This window comes from Paralichthys olivaceus, chromosome 9 (genome assembly GCF_024713975.1).
Source record: "Paralichthys olivaceus isolate ysfri-2021 chromosome 9, ASM2471397v2, whole genome shotgun sequence".
Taxonomy (NCBI): domain Eukaryota; kingdom Metazoa; phylum Chordata; class Actinopteri; order Pleuronectiformes; family Paralichthyidae; genus Paralichthys; species Paralichthys olivaceus.
Genome location: NC_091101.1, coordinates 8,208,516 through 8,227,831, shown reverse-complemented (window position 1 = coordinate 8,227,831; position 19,316 = coordinate 8,208,516). Strand labels below are relative to the sequence as shown.

Here is a 19,316-nt window from a genome sequence, read left to right as displayed (position 1 = left end):
TTGTTGCACCACACAGCCAGGTGATCCACCTCCTCCCTACATTGAGACTCATCGCTGTTCTTGATGAGGCCAATCACCGTGGTGTCGTCCGCAAACTTGATTATGGTGTTGGAACCATGTACAGGTCTGCAGTCGTGGGTGAAGAGGGAGTAGAGGAATGGACTCATCACACAGCCTTGTGGTACGCCAGTGTTCAGGGCGATGGTGGAGGAGCAGTGGTGGTCTAACCGAACCTGTTGGTCAGAAAGTCAAGCAGCCAGTTGCAGGTAGGAGGTGTGATGTCCAGATCTCTGAGTTTTGAGATGAATTGGAATTGGAGGGGATGATGGTGTTGAATGCAAAAAGCAACTAACTCTGAGTTTGCGCCAACCTCTCTGAAACAGTCCTCTGAACATAACTGTCCTTGAGATCATTACCTTCAGCTAATGGTTGTTTTCTTCATGGCCTTAATCTGATAATTCAGGATTTACTGGATATCCACCACAATAACTTGAAGTGACACCTTCACGCTGCCTGTTTGATATAATGATTAAAACAATTACAAGTAAAAAGCAGCAACTCTTCACATTTGAGAAGTTAGAGCCATGAAATGTGACATATACGTTTATTAATGCAGTCCCTCCCTTTGATTTTCAGTCAATCTAATCAATTAGTTGACTTAATTTCATAAGATCTACATATGTTGAATATAAAATACTGATTTGATCATTGTTATTTACCTTTTTTAACTCTCCTCCTTCATTCACTGACTGAAGAGCAGCTCCATTGTCTATGACTACACAATAAGGTGGGTTTTTTGTGTGTAGTGTGTTCAAAGTGGGGGCACTAAGATTAAAATAGTATGCTGTTGCTGTTCACAATTGACCCACAATATGATGCACAAAGGAAATAAAGAATATATTTACAGCTTTAAAATATGAAAGCAACTTGCAGAAGGTGGAGAATGAGAATGAGATGAAAGGTAAATAATTAACCAACAAAGGCTTTTAGTTGCTTCAGTTTTAAGGTCCTGGTAACGTTTACACACTGTCACATGACTAACTGAGTCATGGTTTATGTTATTTCTAAGAAAAACAGGTTTTTCTACATTGAAAAGTCAACAGTTCTGCAGTGAAAGAGTTGAATTCGCATAACTGGAACACTGAGTTGTGCAAAACTGGAAGAAGATAACATTGTGTTTGTTATAATTCCTTTTCTCTTTTATGTATGAGAGGGAATTCATTATGATACGATTAAAACGTGTTTTGAAGAATTGAATTAAAAATTCCCTGTTTATAATGCCTGCACCTAGATTACCAGAGGCTTTAATATAAATGTTAGTATAGTCAGGATTTGGCTTTCAGTTTGCTCCACTGAGGATTTCCACTCCCAGTTCTCTCAGATCTCCTGACCAGCTGCCCTGGCTACGTCATAGTTGAAGTTGACGGGCAAAGGTGATTGTGTGTTCGCTGTAGCTGCCTGAAAATTACAATTAAGTGTTCCTCTTACAATGGCAAAATTAAGGTTGAAGTCCAATATTTTTTAGGCTTTTGAATATCGAGGCCAAAGAAAAAGGACCTACTCAATTTTGATGCAGATCCAGATCAGACAGTGGATAATTTTTCATGTTCTTTAACATTGAGAGATTTTTCCTCAGAGAATAAGTCGTGGATCTTGGTGAAAAAAGAATCAGGCATGTTAAGGGGTTGGATGTGTTCAAAATAAAAATCAGGATCTAGTGAATATAAATATAATCTCATTAGGTAGGCATTCTAGTATTTTTATTTTGTTAAATTTTTCTACTTTTCTCGGGGGGGGGTTGTACAGCATTGAAGTTGTGTGGATGACTGATTTAAATATATATATACTGTATATAAATAAAATGAAATGCATACAAGTAAAATAACTGCAGAGTAAATGTTCCAAATGGATGCATGAGAGGCTTTTACTATAAATGGAGAGTACAGCTGAGGTAGTCCTGCACTTCATGACCTTATAGCCTGTGACATTCCTCACCTGCCAGAGGACTGCTTTCTGTTTGCTGTACCATATAGACACACTTTCAAATGAAAGACTCACTCAGTAAATGTGTAAAATAAAATATGTTCTATTTCCAATCATTCATGGATACATTTGTAGAGATAAGAGTCAACAGTACATCAAACAAAGTCAAGCCAACTCTTCTAAAGAGCTCTACTTTGCCCTTTAGCAGCTAAATAAAAAAATGCCACCTTTAACAGTGGGTAAATCCAAGTGCATGCTGGCAAAACTTGTAATAGTGACTGTCTGAAATCCAGATATTCAAAATCACTCGTGATAATATTACAGTAGCAAAATATTACATATCAAGAAAGAAAGGCTAACATGAAGAGTATTCTTAAGACATGATTACAGAAACAAGGTAATCAAACAGCACAACTTCATAGTGAGACTAGTAACAAACAGACCCCACTTAAAAGGGAGTCCTTCAGAAGCTAAGGAAGAGGAAGAATGTGTCCACTTTCAGCAAGTGTGGGTCATGTAATCTGTAAGGACATGGGCACTGAGTGACAATCAACATCAGCTCCTATCACTGCAATTACACGTGTGTTTGAGACTGAGTCCATGATGGATTCTCGCTAAAGTTTAGCCATGGCTTCTCATGATCCACCAGCAGCCCCCCCCCGTGCTTTGCTCAGTACCACCAGTCTGTGAGAAGCTTGTCCAGACTACTCAAAACAGGATTTCACAAATTACACATCTGTTGCACGCTGGGGACATCGAGTCCGTTTACTGGAAGAAATTGTGTGAAGGACTCGTGGGAGATTGTAGACCACGACTTTGTGAGTGGGCTAAGATTCAGTATAAAAAAATATCTCTCCCTCGCTTGTGACTTCTGCAGTTTTCTCCCAACGTCACATCTGTCAGAACTACCTGTAAAAAAAACACATGACAAGATTTTACAAATCCTTTTTATTCTTCCTCATATTTCACATAAGGACAATTCAAGAATGTTAACAACAGTTTTTGTGTAACAACCTAGTTGCCGTTCACTTGCGTTGCAGGTGTTCCTCCATGGTCGATAGCTGCCCTCTCTCTGCTGCGATTCTCTCGTTCCTCATCTTCCTCATCCCTCTCCTCATTCCCACTGTGGTTCTTACAGTATAGTCTAAAATACAGACACAAAATACAGTAATACAAAGATATTAGTTGTAGTTTATGATGGGATTCCGTGGCGTGGTGCAGAATTGGTATTTAAGGTAATCTATGAAGTTTTTTTACACCATGTTTTAATAGCTGTTTTCAGATGTTCTCCGGACATTCTTCAGCGGTTTATTTCACACATGAACAATGCAGTGGCAGATTCTCCGCTCAGCAGCAGCAACCGATCAGCTGCAGGATTCGGCAGCAGTCAGAGACTGGTCGTGACGTATTTATTCTGCCTCGGATATCACATGTTTTTGTTTGCATCATATTATTGTTTACAGACGGGATCTAGTTTCACTGAAAGTCAGCTACTTGCCATAAGCATTTCAGGAACTAGGCTGTGAAAGCTAAATGAAGTCTATTTCTGCCATCTACAGGTTAAAGCATACAACATAGAAGATGGTTTTTCTATTGAATAAAATCTGTTGCAGAACTGCAGAAGTGACTACAGCTGTCTAGTTCTTACTTTGTATCCAAATACTTTCTTTAACAATGCATTTAAAAGGGAGGATTTACTGCATGGCTGATCTACAAGGTTCTCTCTAAAGTATATGTATATTTTGGCATTTTGCCTTTATTTTGATAACTGAAGTGAAGGAGAGAAAGGAAACAGGGTGAGAGTGTAGGGGAGGGAAGCTGTATAGGGTGTGTGCGACCAGAAGTCTAACCAGGGACCTGCTGCTCAAGGAACAAGTGTCCAAGCCTTACAGCTATAGGGTTGCCCCATTTTAAGATTCTCTTTTGATGTCTTTGTTCTGATTGGCTTGTATTTCAAGAGTTACGATGCTTTGGGTCTTATAATATAGTTGCATCTAAAGAGAAAAGTCTGAATGTAAAAATAGGTTATAGTGAAGTGAAAGTAAGTGTTTATTTGTGGAGGCTGAGCTCACTTGTAGATGCCGCGTGCCATGTTTTCGATGTACTTGGCTTTGTCCTGCAGGCCGCAGTGATAGTGGTAGGTCTTCACACATGCTTTGATTTCACAGCCAATGGTGGCACCCAGCTGAGTGCACAGAGTACACTTCTGGAAAAACAAGCCAATCATTTGATTTAAATGATGATACATTTCAAAGCATCTTTCAAAACACTGTTTTTAAAGTTAAACAAATGTTCCTACCATTCTTTTCCCTCTCTTGATTTCCTGGATGACTGTTTTTACATCAAAATTTCCAAACTCAGCGCGCGATGTTGTCGTCAGCTGGACTGTCCCCGATGAAAAAAGCTGCCAGGGATCAGAGATTACAGAGTCAAGTTAATATATGTTATAATATATATACGCTCTAACACACAGTTCTTCATCTTACCATGCACTTGTAATGTGCAGCCACTTTCTTGGAGTTATCGGTGTGAAGCATGCCCCTCGTTTCGTTCTCTTCATCACCAGCGTGACAAAAGCCACAGCGCTGGCCGCCATCTCCTGGGATGGTCCGGAGAGGTGACCTGTCCCGCTACAAAAGACAGAACAATACTCAGAAACACCCCATTCAAGTAAATATCACAAACTGCTTCGATGAACGAGCATGGTGCCTTACATGGGAGGAGCTCTCCTCATCAGCAGCCTGTGAGGAGGTGGAGCGAGTGTCTTCTGATTGGCCACGAGAGCCCGCCTTGGCTCGAACCTTCTCAAACCTTCCTCTGCCCCTGCTCTGTGGAGGTGACGAGTCTGACTCATTGGCCACACCTCCCTCTTCATCTGCTGACAAACCAACAATAGCGTTTAACCAAACTGAAATGTATCAAAGTAAAGTGTGTGTTATTCACGACAACTTTGAGATTCTGTGAAGGGGTCATTGCCAACGCAGGACTGATTTATCTGGTCAAATTTATAGATAAAGTCTTTCACAGACATCAGTGTTAATCTTTGCTGTACAAATATGAAAGCTTTTATTTTACAGAAAAGATGTGCACTTTACATTTTCTTAATTCAAATTCTATACATTTGGTTGCATTTGTGTTCTCTTCATTTCTAATTGTTTATGGTCAGACTGAAACATCAAGCCTCGAATATACACTTCTTTGTCATGAAGGAATCATTAGGAATCATTGGCAATTTCATAGTTTTTGAATAAAATCGGCCAAAATATCAGTTTTGCCGCCTGAAAATCCACATCAGTGTGGTTCTAGTTATCGCTGAAAGAGCGTATTTTGTGGTATTATTAGTATTTATTATTGCAACACAAATCATTTATATTGTAAAATAGAAATACCTTGACGACATTATGGATAATAACATTGTAAACAACTCTAATTCATCGGATCCAAGCATTAATAACGTGTGTAATAGGTCTTGTAACTGAAAAGAAAAACAGATGTCATCCAATAATAACAGTACAACACATGTTTGAGTGAACTCTACCTTGAATGTCGTCCAGAGAAGCATCTCGGTGTTTGCGACAGTAAACACTACATACACGCACAGATGCAAAAAAAGAGGATAAAAAGAACAGGTTAAAAATATCTTTCTTCACGTCATGATTGATTGAGCGTCCAAACACAGAGTGACTTACAGGTAAATCCCTTGTGAGGGATTCTCGTTGATTTGGGCTTTGTCCTTTAGGGCACAGTAATAGTGATATGTCCTCCGGCAGGTCTTCACGTCGCAGCCGATAGTAGCACCCGGCCGGTGACAAGAAGAACACGTCTGAGGGGGAAAGGAAAAGAAAAAAGAAAAAGCTAAGCACATGCTGTTTCCTAAACATTAATGTTCACTTGAACAGTGGACTCAGTTAGTTAACAACATGAAATCTTCACATGTGGATCTGAGTAATTACTTCTCTTGAAAGACCACAATTTCCTGACAATTGACTGAAAAGTCCATATACTGATCATGACTCTGACATGTTTCTCAAGGAAAAAGAAATAAAATGCAGCAATGAAAATGGCAGCAAAGCACAGAAGATCATATAATAGCGAATTAAAATTAATCAAAATGAAAACACTTACATTTATGCAAAAATACCTTCACAGTATGTTAATTAATTGTGTTTTATTGGTTTTACAATTCAAAAAACACATTTATGGAAAAAAGAAAAAAAATCACTAAATACAGTCATATGACTTTAAGTAAACACATATAAGTGAGGCAGAAGCTGATGAAACCACTGTGAAATGTAAATACAATTTGTGAAATTCGTCAACTGACATGATATGAAATGTTGACTAAATTGCAATAGTTTGTCAGAATGAGGAATGAATCACAATTTGTTCACTTTATGCATCAAACTAGATATTATATCATCACATAATAAAAAAAGCTGATATAATTTTCCCACAGAGACTGCAGTGGCGTTGTCTCACATCAAGAAGGTCCTGGGTTTAAACCCAACGACCAGCCGGGGACTCACAAAGACGTGCAGGTTAATTGGAGACTCTAAATTACCAGGAGGGGTGAATGGGAAAGTGAATGGTTGTTTGTCTTTTGCTGGTGACATCTCCAGTGTACACCTCAATGTCAGCTGGGATTGGTTCCTGCTCCACAACAACCCTCAAAAGGAAAAGCAGTGTAGATAATGGATGGACTGATTTCCTACTTTAACATGATGCTTGTATCAAAAGCATCAATCTCTCTCCTCTGTAGGAAACATGCACACATACACACCACGACTGCAAAGAAAAGACTGAACACACACTGAGAAAACTCAACATTGAAGACATAGGTACACACTCTGGTGGCATCATTAGGCAGTGTGTAAAATCATGAGTGCGTCCTAATCACAAATATCCACATAAATACCCTCAATTTTATTTCAATGAGTCATTTAAAATGTATAGATTTCACATTACAGAAGCTCCATGGCTTTACACAGTTCAGTTCCCCTTGACTTAGTTATACTACATTAAGAGGAGGAATTGGCACGTACCAGTTTGTTCCCCCTCTTGATCTCCTTCTTCACATCCTCAATGGAGAATCCCCCGATGTTTTCACTGTCTGAGTGAGACGTGACCAGGGCAGAGGAGAACAGCTATGCAGGGAAAAATATCAGAACTATTATTCAATGGTCTTTTTCTACACACTTCCACTTGAATAAATGTTGTCTGATTAGTTCTGATAATAATGTGACAACATTTAACATTTTCTAGTGGGTTGCAATTACATATATCAGCAATCAATTTCCCTTTGCCCCTAATGCATTATTTTCTGTTTATTTCCGTTTATATTGCATTTTTCAGCAAACTGATGGCTAAAACAAGTTTTACTGACATCAGATGATGCCATTGGATGGATACATTATATTTTTTTGGCTTTGTAAATGTTAGGCTTTTTGTCATCTTCCTCTTATAAGAGAGTGAAACAACATCAAAATTCCAAATCCTCACTTTCTTTTCGACATATCTGTTCACAATTCTACATATGAGACAGGGAGTGTGAAGGCATGGATGATTTTAGATTGAGGAATCTCAGGTGAACGGGTTGATAACTACTGTGTGTGCTTTTCTCACCATGCACTTATGGTGGGCTGCCACCTTCTGGCTGTCAGACACCAGCAACTGGCCGCACTCCTTATCTCGGTTGGTTCTGCAGAAGGCACATTTAGGCAGCCGTGCTGCAGCTACTTTCTTTTGTCCCGACATGGCCAGAGGCTTTTTTGTTTGCCCAAGAATCTAATGAAAAAACAGCAAAAAAAACACATAAATGATGACAATAACTTTGAACCATTTCAACACATTTATTTTGATCTCATTATTAAGGACTTTAAATAAAAGACCTAAGACTTTCTAAGCACACTAATCGCTTATTTGCCTCAAATGTCCTCACAATGCCTCAGATTTCATCATGTTAGCATGTTAGCCTCAAGGGGGGGGGGGGCAATTGGTCATCCACAGGAGTGTCTGCAGGACTGAATGTCCATCATCAGCCGTCTATGAAGGCGTTTCCAAGAGTTTAGTAGCACAGCAAACCGTCTGCGTGCTGCCCGCCGACCACATGTCATGACGCCAGCACAACCAACCACCATGCCAGATACTGAGCTGTGGAGTCTGACTACTGATCTCCACGATCTGCAGCTGTCTATAGGTGTCCCGCAAAGTTGGGTCTGTGAGGTTTCTGATTTGCAGTTTGATTATCATTTTGTGTTCATAGTTTTGTTCAGTGTTGATACAATTTATAGAAAACTCCGGACCCTGTTTAATTTTGTTGTAACTCCAGAGTATCTGGTGGCCTGTAGTGAAAACTAGTATCCACAGAATATGTGTATTGCTGATCAACCAGAATTTGGGGAGAACTGATGAAGTTTGAGGAAGGGAGTCTAGGAAATTGTTGATGTGTCATGGATGAAGAGACATTATCAACCCACCACAGGCCTGCAATTACCTACATCCACCAGTCATCCCACAAATAAATCAGATTAAACAGGAACAGAGAGAGAGCAGATCGGATGCACACACACGCTCACCTTATAATTGCAGACAAACCCCCAAATACATGTGATGTTGTCATTTTATGCTTTAATGTTTTATCGCTTTTATTCTTATTATAAGTACCCTATATCTGCTTTGTCTTTCAAAAACACTTTGTAAAACCTGTTTTAAATATCTTTAATATAATTAAAGTTCTTTTATTACATATTCCACCACATACGTCTGCCCCCACTTCTCAATAGAAAATCTATTATTGAGATGTAAATGTGTAGTTTTTAACTGTATAGCCTGATTTGAGCAGCAGTGAACACACACAGGAGCTGTACTTTCACAAATATACAAACCTCATATACATTGTCTCTAACAAACCCCATATTCACTCTCCTCCTATTTTCTGCCACATGTTTCCACCCCCCTCTATAAAAAAAATACTTCTCAGATTTAAATGTTTAGTTTTAGACTAAGTTGCGTTGTGATCAACATCTATTTTACTATTTTATTTTTGAACGAATCCCTTCAGATGTGCAATAGTTCACATATGACTGGTTGTAAACCATCGCTGTGTTGTGTGGAGTGTAGGAGAGCTGTCATCAGAGCTGGTGTGCGGTTGTGTTGTCCATCATGTGCTGCATTTACATGAAACACGAGGATTAATAAGATTTATAAATCACAATAGCAGTGTGTGTGCTGCTGCTGCAACGCCTTGATATAAAGCCATTATTCCAGCCATGATCGCAGGGCCAGGCTTTTCACTGCGGCGGCTCCAGACACACACACACACACACACATACACACACGATGCTCCATCCGCATGTAAATAACAACAACCAGGCTTTATTCACACCTCTGATCGCCTGTGAAACACCTCTCATGTCACATCCCTGCACTGCTCGTCCACGCTGGCCTCCATCTGTAACGAGGGCGAGCCCATATAAAATAAAAGTGGCTGGAATTGAAGGTGGAAAGTTTTGAATTAAAGGGTGTGTGTGTGTGTGTGTGTGTGTGAGAGAGAGAGAGAGAGTCTTTCTCCAGCATGAAGTGTCTGTAAGTGAAAACATTTGTCACTATGAACGCCCTGAAATCTCTCCACAGGCCCTTACATGCAGCTCCCTGAAAGGAAAATGTCTCACTGAAATGTTCTGTCTTCTGCTGGAAGTGGGGGAAGTGGGAATATTTCCCTTTAACTGCGGGGAAATCTCGTGACGGACGCGGGTGTTTTCGAGCCGTTTCGAAGTAAAGAGCGCCATACGTGATGTGCGGCTGCGAGAGGAGAGCAGCCCGGGCTCGTACGACACCAATACGGCCTGAGAGCACAACAGGCCACGGTACACAAGGACCGCCGCACAGCCGCGGACACACGCAACACACCTCACCTGCTGCTGGGCCCTGAAACGGGTGAGACCGTGGAAAAGGGGGGAAAGTGTCCCGGGCGGCCGCTGAGCTTCTCTCCGTCCTTCACTAGTGATCGTGGTGATTTTCACGCTAGCATCAAGCTAGCTGCAGCGTCACAGACTGCAGCCACTTCCGGGTGAGGCTTTCAAAGTAAGACGCGTGTAGGCGGAGCGCACGTTGAGCTGTTTTAAGTGTGAAGGGAGAGACACAGGAGGTCGGTGGCGTGTGCACGAAAACGAAAGTGAATTACCTGATAAATATCTCATGGACACGACTTTAATATTGAAGTATCGTTGTCACTGAAATAGAGATGACTTCAGGTCGGACCAGATTTGGCAAATAACGAACTATGTGTACTTTGCATGATCCAGTCTCCTATTTTTGATATATATATATATATTTTATCTTAATACTTGCAACTATACACCACAGCAAATTCCTTGTATGTATAAACTTGCTTTGCAATAAACTGATGCCTCGTGTAGATGCAGAGCATGTCGGACCAACATTGCTATGTTATAATTTAACTAGAATAAGAGATGTAATTAGTTGATTTTTTTGTCACAAATTAATGAAGAGTTGTATGTTTTTCCATCAAAGCCTTGAACAATAAAATACTATATTTTACTCTGACCTTATTATCCACCAAAGACACTCAGTAGTCCCTGGGTTTTAGTCAGACAGTTTGATACACAAAAATAAGTTCTTCGGTCTCATCATCTTCGTGCACTGGGACTACCTGAGCTCTACTTGCTAAATAAATCCCCAAAACCATGTGACACGTGTGACACAAAAATCAAGCTGGTCTATTTGAGGTCCCAAAAAACTGGGTATTATTGCTCAGAAAGAAATGCCATTCAAAAAAAGTTTGTCATGGCTCCCATCCTCTGGAACCATCTTCTCTTAGTTTTAAAAATGCAGACTCCATCAACAGTTTTAAGAGGTTGTTAAAAACTCATCTATTTCGTAAATATCTAGTCCTCCTCTGTGTATTTTTTATTCTTCTTTTGTTGTGTTTTACTTTAAAAACAAGATTTCAACCCTACAGTGCCGGGTGCACGATTGTACAATGCTGAATGAGAATAAAAAGAACTGTTCAGTGTGATTTGGTGTGAAAGACAACCTGGAAGCTGAGGACACTAGAGACTGTGGCACAATGAGAGTGAATGCCCATCATAATAATGAAAAGTCAGTCTTTAAACTTGAAACTGGAAATTATAATGTGATTTTTATCATGATAATTATCAATATTGAATGGTATGAAAATGTTTGTCCTGATATTTTTTTCGTTTCTGGCCATATCACTGAGCTCTAAGCAAACCTCAACCAGCAGATAAACGTCAGGGGTTAAGGTAGTTCCTCCTGTTATATAGGTTCATTTATGTGGTCATATTGTTTGATGAAGTGTGTTTTTACACAGTTGTTTCAGAAGTGTATATATAACCAAGAGTATTATTGTGACTTCTTCTTTTGAAAAAGTTGATTCATTGCATACACCAACATATATGATGCATATTGCTACTATTAACAAAACAAAACTTCTTCTCCTTTAGCTTTTCGCGAGTACTTGGGTGCACTTGCTTTACATGACCAGGCAGTCCGGTGGACGGAGCTTCGCTTGAAGTCCTCAGTCTCTCCACCCGTACGAAAAGTATCCGAGCTCCGAAACACGCGCGTCTACAGCGGAGAAGGCGTTACCGCATGCATAATTCACTGCGGCTGTAGCGATTGGCTGAGACGAGTGTCAGTCATTTTGTGCTGCGAACACATCCCGCCCAGTGTCCTGGAGCCGAGCTGCGGGTAGAGAGAGAGAGAGAGAGAGAGAGAGAGAGAGAGAGAGAGAGAGAGAGACACACACACACACACACACACACACACACACACAGGGAGAGAGAGAGAGAGAGAGAGAGAGAGAGGAGAACCTATGAGGACAGCAGGGACAGAGCAGCAGCCCAGAGACCCGCTCCTCACCGAGTCCAGCCAGCCAGCAAGTTAGGTGACAGTCGGTCACGAGTGGAGAGATTTTTCATGAAACATCCCAGCGATGAAGGTCGTCGGTTTGAGCCACTTGTAGCCTCTGCTAGCTTCGGTTAGACAGCCGCGGCTCCGGAGAACTGACGGACGCTCGAAGCGACGCTGCGGCGCGGGGGAAAGAAAGTGGAGACAACTTGCTAGCCTGCTAGCTAACCTTTAGCCACCGCTGAGCCTCCTTCAGCCTGAAAAGCACCGTTCACTCGGTGAGTGTGTGACAGCCGGAGCTCAGTATCCCAGCTGTGTGTGTGTGTGTCTCTGTGTGTGTGTGTGTGTTTTCCACGGGGCTCTCTGACTACATGCTCTCGTGAGTTTGCCTGTTTTATCGCTACAGCTAACTAGGTCACAAGCTAGCTGAAGTTTGCTGATGGACATCGCTGCGGGGTTGACATTTTCTTCTTGTCCCTGACATCATGGTTCCACTTAGAAAGTCAGCGTTTTTTACTCAACCGGGCTCAGGTTCACTTTGAGAAGCCAACTAAACTAAACCAGAGGAAAGTAACAGCAGCAGAGTTACTTCCGCGCATTGCCCTCGATGTCGACTAGTTCAAAGTTAGCTAAGTTAGCTAGCTGTGTGCGCTGTTATGCTCTTAACGACTGTTATTGTGTGTTTTACCTCGGAGTGTCGAGTTACAGTGGAGCTAACCTCACACTCGCTTTCTTCAGGTGAGACATTTCAGCCATTTCCTGATGCAGCGAGGTACAGGAAGTGGAGTAGCATTTACTTGCACAGGATAGTTTGTCAAAGTGTGTTGCTTTTTTATTTCATCACAGATTGTTGGGTTTGGTTCACGCCTCTACAGCCATGCCTTTTCCCTTTGGTAAGTCTCAGAAGAGTCCAGCAGAGAACGTGAGGAGTTTGAAGGAGAATGTGGCGTACCTGGAGAAACTGGACCCTGGAGACAGCAAAAAGTGTGAAAAGGTCAGCAATGATTTTTTTCCCTCTTATGACTGTTTGACACCTGACTCTTATTCTCAGCACCAGCTCATGATCGTAGTCATGAACTATATCCCCTCAATTTAAGGTTGCGGATGAGGTGTCTAAAAGCCTGGCCTCGCTGAAGGAGGTGCTCTGTGGAACAGGTGACAAGGAGCCTCAGACTGAAGCTGTGGCTCAGCTCGCACAGGAGCTGTACAACACCGACCTCCTCATCACCCTCATCGCGAACCTGCATAGGATTGACTTTGAGGTGCTTCTCTCTGCTGTGACTTTGTGTGTAAAACAGAAACCAAAAACTCAGTGGCAGAGTGTACGCTTGATTGGAACATCTTTGCCCAAAGCGATAATGTCTTTGCATGTCATCATTAGCCAGTCAGCTATTCATCTGACTGACTCTGTGTTTCTGTATTTCTCACAGAGGAAGAAGGATGTGGTTAATTTGTTCAGCAATATTGTCAGACGTCAGATTGGCACTCGCACACCCACAGTAGAGTACATCTCTACACACCCACAGATCCTCTTCATGCTTCTGAAAGGGTAAGTTCATCTTTTCAGGCTACAGGAACTTGATATAGTCAGATTGTCATATTAGATTTGAGTGGTGCTTTGTTTGTCCACTTACATGTATTAAAGATAATTTTACTCCTAAATGCCCCAAAACTGGTAAATATCACAAGCAAATCCCCCAAATTATCATAACGTTGTTGCATTTTAGGTTTTCATTTGAGTGGTTTGTGCTAAGATAGCTTTTCCTCAGCGTGCCTCGTGATTTTCTACATTACCCAGTATGTGTTTCAACAACTCCCAGAGGAACAAGCATGAACTTGTTGCATTCACATGTGGGTTACACATTTAGATGAAGAGAGTGATAGTTGACTGCTGGTCTTACAGCTCCAAAAACGAAAAGAAAAAAAACAGGAGTCATCCCGCGTACTCAAAGAGCAACCTTGTTTAACGTCTAAACTCCATTATGATCCGAGAAGCTGGTGTCGGTGGATCAAGTGCTCTCTTTGCACATTTCTACGTGTGTCATGGATTTCCTCAGCAGTTTTTACACTTTTTACCAAAAATGTCTCATTTATAAAGAGGAACATTCAGCTGGATTTCTTAACTTCACCTTCAAAGTCTAACATTTAATGTTCATGTGTTGGATGATTGTTCCACTAATGTCCCATGTAGCTGTGAGGAGAATTGTCAATGTTAAGTCAGCTATTTTCACCCATAAAAAATACATCATCATCGAAAATAAGGCCTAAAAATAAAAATGTTATTAGTGCTGAAAACTTAGCAGTGTTATGTGTTAAGAGTGGATTTTCCCACAAATGAGGCTGGTTTGTAGTGGTTTTTATTTGTGTTACATAGACAGTGTATGTTCTATAACTGGCTTATTGGTTGACCTGGACCTGACGTGTATTAACGACACAGATACGAGAGTGCCGAGGTGGCTCTGAATTGTGGAATGATGCTGAGGGAGTGCCTGCGTCACGAGCCTTTGGCCCGGACGGTTCTTCTCTCCGAAGACTTCTACTGCTTCTTCCATTACGTCGACCTCTCAACCTTTGACATTGCCTCAGATGCTTTCGCCTCATTCAAGGTACGCTGGCATATTATCTGTCTAACTGCTGCATCTTTATAACAACAGTTCTTATTTGATATCTAAGTCTTCTTTTTTTTCTCTCAGGATCTCCTCACAAGACACAAAATTATGTGCGCCGATTTTCTGGAGAACCAATATGACCGGGTGAGCTTTCTCCTGTGGATTTCTGATCTTTAATTGAAAGCGAGCTCATGCTGTGCTTTAACGTACTTTCAAATGATCCTTCAGGTGTTTACAGAGTACGAGAAGCTCCTGCATTCTGAAAACTATGTCACCAAACGACAGTCTTTGAAGGTGAGAGCTCCAGCGCTCTGTCAAATCACAATTACTGATGGGCTCTAATTTGAGCTGCAGATTCAAGTGTAATTGACATGTTTTTAATGATGCGCTGTTTTCCAGCTCCTGGGGGAACTTCTCCTGGATCGACACAACTTCACTGTCATGACAAAGTACATCAGTCGGGCAGAGAACTTGAAGCTGATGATGAACTTGTTAAGAGACAACAGCCGAAACATCCAGTTTGAAGCGTTTCATGTCTTCAAGGTGTGAAAATAGAACACACACATTGTCAATTCATTTTTTAAACATTCCAGTTGAAATGTCATATACAATTTTAAATTAAAGTGTGAGAGTTAAATTCATAAAATATTGAAAGTTTATGGAGAAGTCTGGACTGATGAAGCCATTTTATTTTAGGATAAAACTTTTCAGATTGTCGAGTGCATTTGTGTTTTACCTGCTTGAATAAGTAGCATATAATAGGGCTGAGCTCTTTTCATAGTGGCCGGGGTTAGAGTCCAGGGTCTTTTTGCTGTCATCCCACCTGTCGTCCACTTACTCCCAAATAAAGGCAAAACAGTCAAGAACATCACGTAAACAGAAAAACATTTCAAATTGTGAGTTTACCTCATCTCTCTCCTCTCAAAGGTATTCGTTGCAAACCCCAACAAGACTCAGCCCGTGCTGGACATACTGCTGAAGAACCAGACCAAACTGGTGGAGTTCCTGAGCCACTTCCAGACGGACAGATCCGAGGACGAGCAGTTCTGTGGCGAGAAGAACTATCTGATTAAGCAGATCCGGGACCTGAAGAGGCCCACAGCGCCGGAGGAAGCATAGAAAGCCGCGTTGACGACTGCTCGGTCAGGTGGTAGATTGTAGAGGTAGTGGCTGGAGCTGCAGAGGGCTGAGTGAGAGACATACTTCATTAAGAATTAATATTAACTACAAAATATAGGAAAAAAAAGAGTACAGATTACTTCCTTCACTTTCTGTTTTTTAGTGTGGATATGGAGGTGATTTCCATCCAGAAACCTGAGTGGGCCAAAAACTGTTATTTAAACCATAGTGTTTCCTCTTTCGTCATAATGCATTTAATCCGTTTTAGTATCCTTGGACCTTAAACTGTTACCCTTCCAATTACACTGTTGCTGACAGAGACTTTAGAATGACAGAAACAACACCCCATGCACAACCAACATCAGCTCTGAGGTTTTCTTTAGTCTTTTCATTTTCAGAAACTATATCTTAGAGATTGAGGTAAATATATTATTTTTCTAATGTGTCTTCATGATAAACAGTTTCAAACATAGAGTAACTCTCTTCTCTCTGGACATTGCTTAGCCTCACTAATCACATCATTTTGGTTTGTTGCCTTATTGTGAAGCTGCTGTGTTGCACAAGGACCTAAATGATCTTTACAGCTTTCACATGTGGATCATATTGGCCGGGTCAACACAGTGATTTCTTTTTTGAGAGGGGGGCGAGAATGGTGTATTTCTTTAGTCGCATGTGTAAGGTTACAAAAGATTGAAATGATCCTGCTGTGCTGTACTTGCCAATGCGTTAGATAGCACAGGAAGAGAAAATCAAAACCATAGAGGAATCAATTTATTGTGCTGCATTTTTTTTAGGCTGTGTTCACTGAGGCTTACATGACTGAAATAGAAGCACGGCATCAGATAATGCTGCAGGGTAGTAGCCTTCCATTCAGCGCTAACATGTACAGCCAGGATATACAAATTGATCTCACTCGGAGCACTCCATCTCATCCGCACATGCTGAGCACAGATAGCAATAATTCATTTGAAATGATGATGTAAGAAATAATTCATTCATGTCGTTAAAAACGACTTCACGTTTGCCGTCATTTTTCCATTACAGTAAAAGCACTGCTTAAAACAAGAAATAATATTGCGGTTTTCACAGGGGCGTTGCATATTGGATGCATCATACATATGTTACATTGTAAATCTAGCATGTTCATATGGGAGCATGACATTTAATATTCGTCGACCTGTGAGACTTTCTACTAACCTTTGTTGGAGTTTATTTTTCTTGATTCATTTAACAGATTTTCTTTGACTGAGTGGACTGTAGGAAATTGTTTAATTTGCTTTAAATATTTGGCTAAAACAAAATCCCATGGTCAGATCTCTAATCAGTTATTCAGTGTAACTCCATCCTTCCAACCATTATCTACACCACTGATCTCAGCTGACATAGAGCGAGAGGCGGGATACACCCTGGACAGATCACCATTGTATCACAACTATTTGCCTCTCGGTTTTTCCCCCGGTGCGTCTTGTTTGACGTCACAAAGACAGTGACAGCTGGGGCGCTCTCTCACCTCACTGCGTTCACCCAGGAGTGTCGTTTCCATCACTGCTGTTTGAAGCCGGAACTGATAAAAACCTGTGTCTACTGCAAAGTCATTTGCCCCGGGAGTGAATGCTGATTATATCCATTCTCATTGCAGGAAAAAGCCAGATGTAAGTGGCGTTTGTGGGTTTTTAGACCAGTGGAATGGGGGCTATAGAGGCAAACAACCATTCAGGCCCACATTCACAGCTACAGGCAAGGTAGAGTCTCGAATTAATTTAATCCCCAATCTACATGTCTTTGGACTGTGGGAGGAGCCGGAGTATCCGGAGAACACCCACACAGGAATAACACGCGCAGTCCACACAGACAGACTCCAGCTGGCCATCAGGTTCAACCCTAGAAGCTTCTTGCTGTGACAGTTCTAAACACTGCACCAGCGTGTCGCCCCCCCCTCCCACTTAACACCAAAGAGCACAAAAAGAAACGAGGGTAGCAGATGCTGAAACAAATACAGAATTTAAATATTGTCCTTTTCAGATATGATTGTAATGACACATTTACAGAGAAAACACTGTAACATAGCTGTGATGCATCGGAGAGCACTTTCCTGTCAGACGTTAACACATTGTCGAAATAACCACATGCACTGTTAAACATGAATGAGTTTGTTTTTGGATGATGAGCACTGAGGTCCTCACTAGATCAGTTCGACTCCTTGATATAGTTGCCTTACTTCTGCTGTTGTTACTAAAGTGGCATATTAGGGATCTGGAGACGTGTTGTCTGTGCACAGGTTTTCTAGTACATACCTCATGGGATTTGAGTTTGCAAATGCTGTGTTCTCTGTTCTTTCCTTCCTAGACGGGATATTTTATTTGACATTTAAACAAAATCAACAGTGGGTTGTATGCATGCCTAAACTTGATATATACACATGTGTGTGTTAAAACTTGAACAGGGACTGCAACCTGGTTTTCACAATGGAAAACTAGATTTTTTAAAAACTTAAATATTTCATTGGTTGGTGCCACACAAACGTTAATTCATAATGAATTGCAGTGTGGTACCTTGTAATGAATGTTGCCTTAATTAAAGACATGTAATGGATCGTAATGATCATTTAAAATTCCAGAACTCTTTAATTTTTTTTTTTTAAACCAAAATGTACATTTCAAGTCCCGCATTCACAAGCAGTTCATTTCTCAGATCCACAGATATACGCTCTTAATGTGATTCTGTGAGTGGAAATACATTTTTCATAGAAATCAGTATGGCTGCACTCAAAACAGATTTTCTGCAGTGGGTATTAAGTGGCTTAAAACAACTGCACCAGAGAGTCGTTATTGATCATTTTCAAGATTCATAAAACAAGTAGAGAAATCGATTATGAATGTGGTACATTATTCTCAAATACACAGACTGAAGTCCTGCTCACTGTGCACGGTCATGTCACCCAATAATGAAAGAAAGTTTGAAAGTGTGTTTGAGTTTCTAATAATATCCTGATATAAGGTGATGCTCTGTAATAAAATCAACATTATCAGGCTGATGTTTTACTAAATTTTCAACATTAATACTAATGGGGTGTAGAGTCAAACTTCCTTGAAATGTGAGTTCAGACGTGCCGTGCACTTGTGAAGGATGTGCTATACACAGACATCCCACCAGAGGGGGCAACAATTGGCACCTTGCATTAATTGTACAAACAAAGTATTTCATGTTTTCTATAACCCTACCTCTAATTATGAATATATATAAATCACTGACAATATTATATAGACATCAACACAAATCCCTTGAGATCAATATTATGTATTTCTTGATTTAAATTTCTCTGTTTAAAATATTTGTTGTGCTTTATTTCCTCCTTGCCTTATTTCCCCCCCTTGTCTTTTTCCACACTCTATATTCTCTTTATTTACCATGGGAGTGAATTATCTGTACATAACTTTATAAAGGGTAAAATTGTGAAAGCAATAAACTTTGTGGCAATTTATTTTTGTGTTGCTTCACTAGTTTGACACAAATGGAGGGACTTGCAGTCATGTGCAGCCACACAGTTGTTTTCTATTTACTATGTAGGTGTGTACAGACGGAGCTTCACTCAAATCTCCCTGAATCCTGTATGTCTGTTTGCATGTTTGACAGAGACAACTGACAGCGTTATCATTCCCATGGTGCGTGGAGTTTGTTGACCTAATGTCTTTTCCAGCATCGAGGATAAAACAA

General features: G+C 40.8%; 2 protein-coding genes across 5 annotated transcripts; one reads left to right on the top strand and one right to left on the bottom strand.

The window, feature by feature from the left end:
* Positions 1-2,066: 2,066 nt before the first annotated feature.
* On the bottom strand, positions 2,067-10,053 carry phf6 (PHD finger protein 6). 4 transcript variants are annotated; one of them, XM_069532110.1, is made up of 11 exons: positions 9,892-10,053; positions 7,606-7,767; positions 7,026-7,127; positions 5,673-5,806; positions 5,522-5,568; positions 4,698-4,858; positions 4,470-4,613; positions 4,283-4,387; positions 4,056-4,189; positions 2,998-3,127; positions 2,067-2,892 (listed from the first exon to the last, which is right to left on the bottom strand). In XM_069532110.1, the coding sequence occupies exons 2-10, from the start codon at positions 7,735-7,737 to the stop codon at positions 2,998-3,000; spliced, it is 1,089 nt and encodes a 362-aa protein (XP_069388211.1). In that variant the 5' UTR covers positions 7,738-7,767; positions 9,892-10,053; the 3' UTR covers positions 2,067-2,892. The 4 variants fall into 4 exon arrangements, with proteins under 4 accessions (XP_069388211.1, XP_019935794.1, XP_019935955.1 ...); XM_020080235.2 differs by having other exon boundaries at positions 4,698-4,861; positions 9,897-10,053; XM_020080396.2 differs by having other exon boundaries at positions 9,897-10,045.
* A 1,660-nt stretch (positions 10,054-11,713) lies between these two features.
* On the top strand, positions 11,714-19,083 carry cab39l1 (calcium binding protein 39, like 1). Its single transcript, XM_020082521.2, has 9 exons — positions 11,714-12,152; positions 12,721-12,868; positions 12,972-13,136; positions 13,305-13,423; positions 14,312-14,480; positions 14,568-14,627; positions 14,712-14,777; positions 14,883-15,026; positions 15,411-19,083. Exons 2-9 carry the CDS (start codon positions 12,752-12,754, stop codon positions 15,600-15,602), a joined length of 1,032 nt encoding a protein of 343 aa, XP_019938080.1. The 5' UTR covers positions 11,714-12,152; positions 12,721-12,751; the 3' UTR covers positions 15,603-19,083.
* The last annotated feature ends 233 nt before the right edge of the window (positions 19,084-19,316 follow it).

What these genes read in the sequence shown, in the direction of transcription:
- cab39l1 (XM_020082521.2), top strand. Translation starts at nt 12,752, where the DNA reads ATGCCTTTTCCCTTTGGTAAGTCTCAGAAGAGTCCAGCAGAGAACGTG. An exon ending in ACAGCAAAAAGTGTGAAAAG is followed by an intron (nt 12,869 to 12,971) that starts GTCAGCAATGAT and finishes CCTCAATTTAAG; the next exon opens with GTTGCGGATGAGGTGTCTAA. An exon ending in CTCTTCATGCTTCTGAAAGG is followed by an intron (nt 13,424 to 14,311) that starts GTAAGTTCATCT and finishes TTAACGACACAG; the next exon opens with ATACGAGAGTGCCGAGGTGG.
- phf6 (XM_020080235.2), bottom strand. Translation starts at nt 7,737, where the DNA reads ATGTCGGGACAAAAGAAAGTAGCTGCAGCACGGCTGCCTAAATGTGCC. An exon ending in TTCTCTGGACGACATTCAAG is followed by an intron (nt 4,862 to 5,521) that starts GTAGAGTTCACT and finishes TTGGTTTGTCAG; the next exon opens with CAGATGAAGAGGGAGGTGTG. An exon ending in ATGAGGAGAGCTCCTCCCAT is followed by an intron (nt 4,614 to 4,697) that starts GTAAGGCACCAT and finishes TGTCTTTTGTAG; the next exon opens with CGGGACAGGTCACCTCTCCG.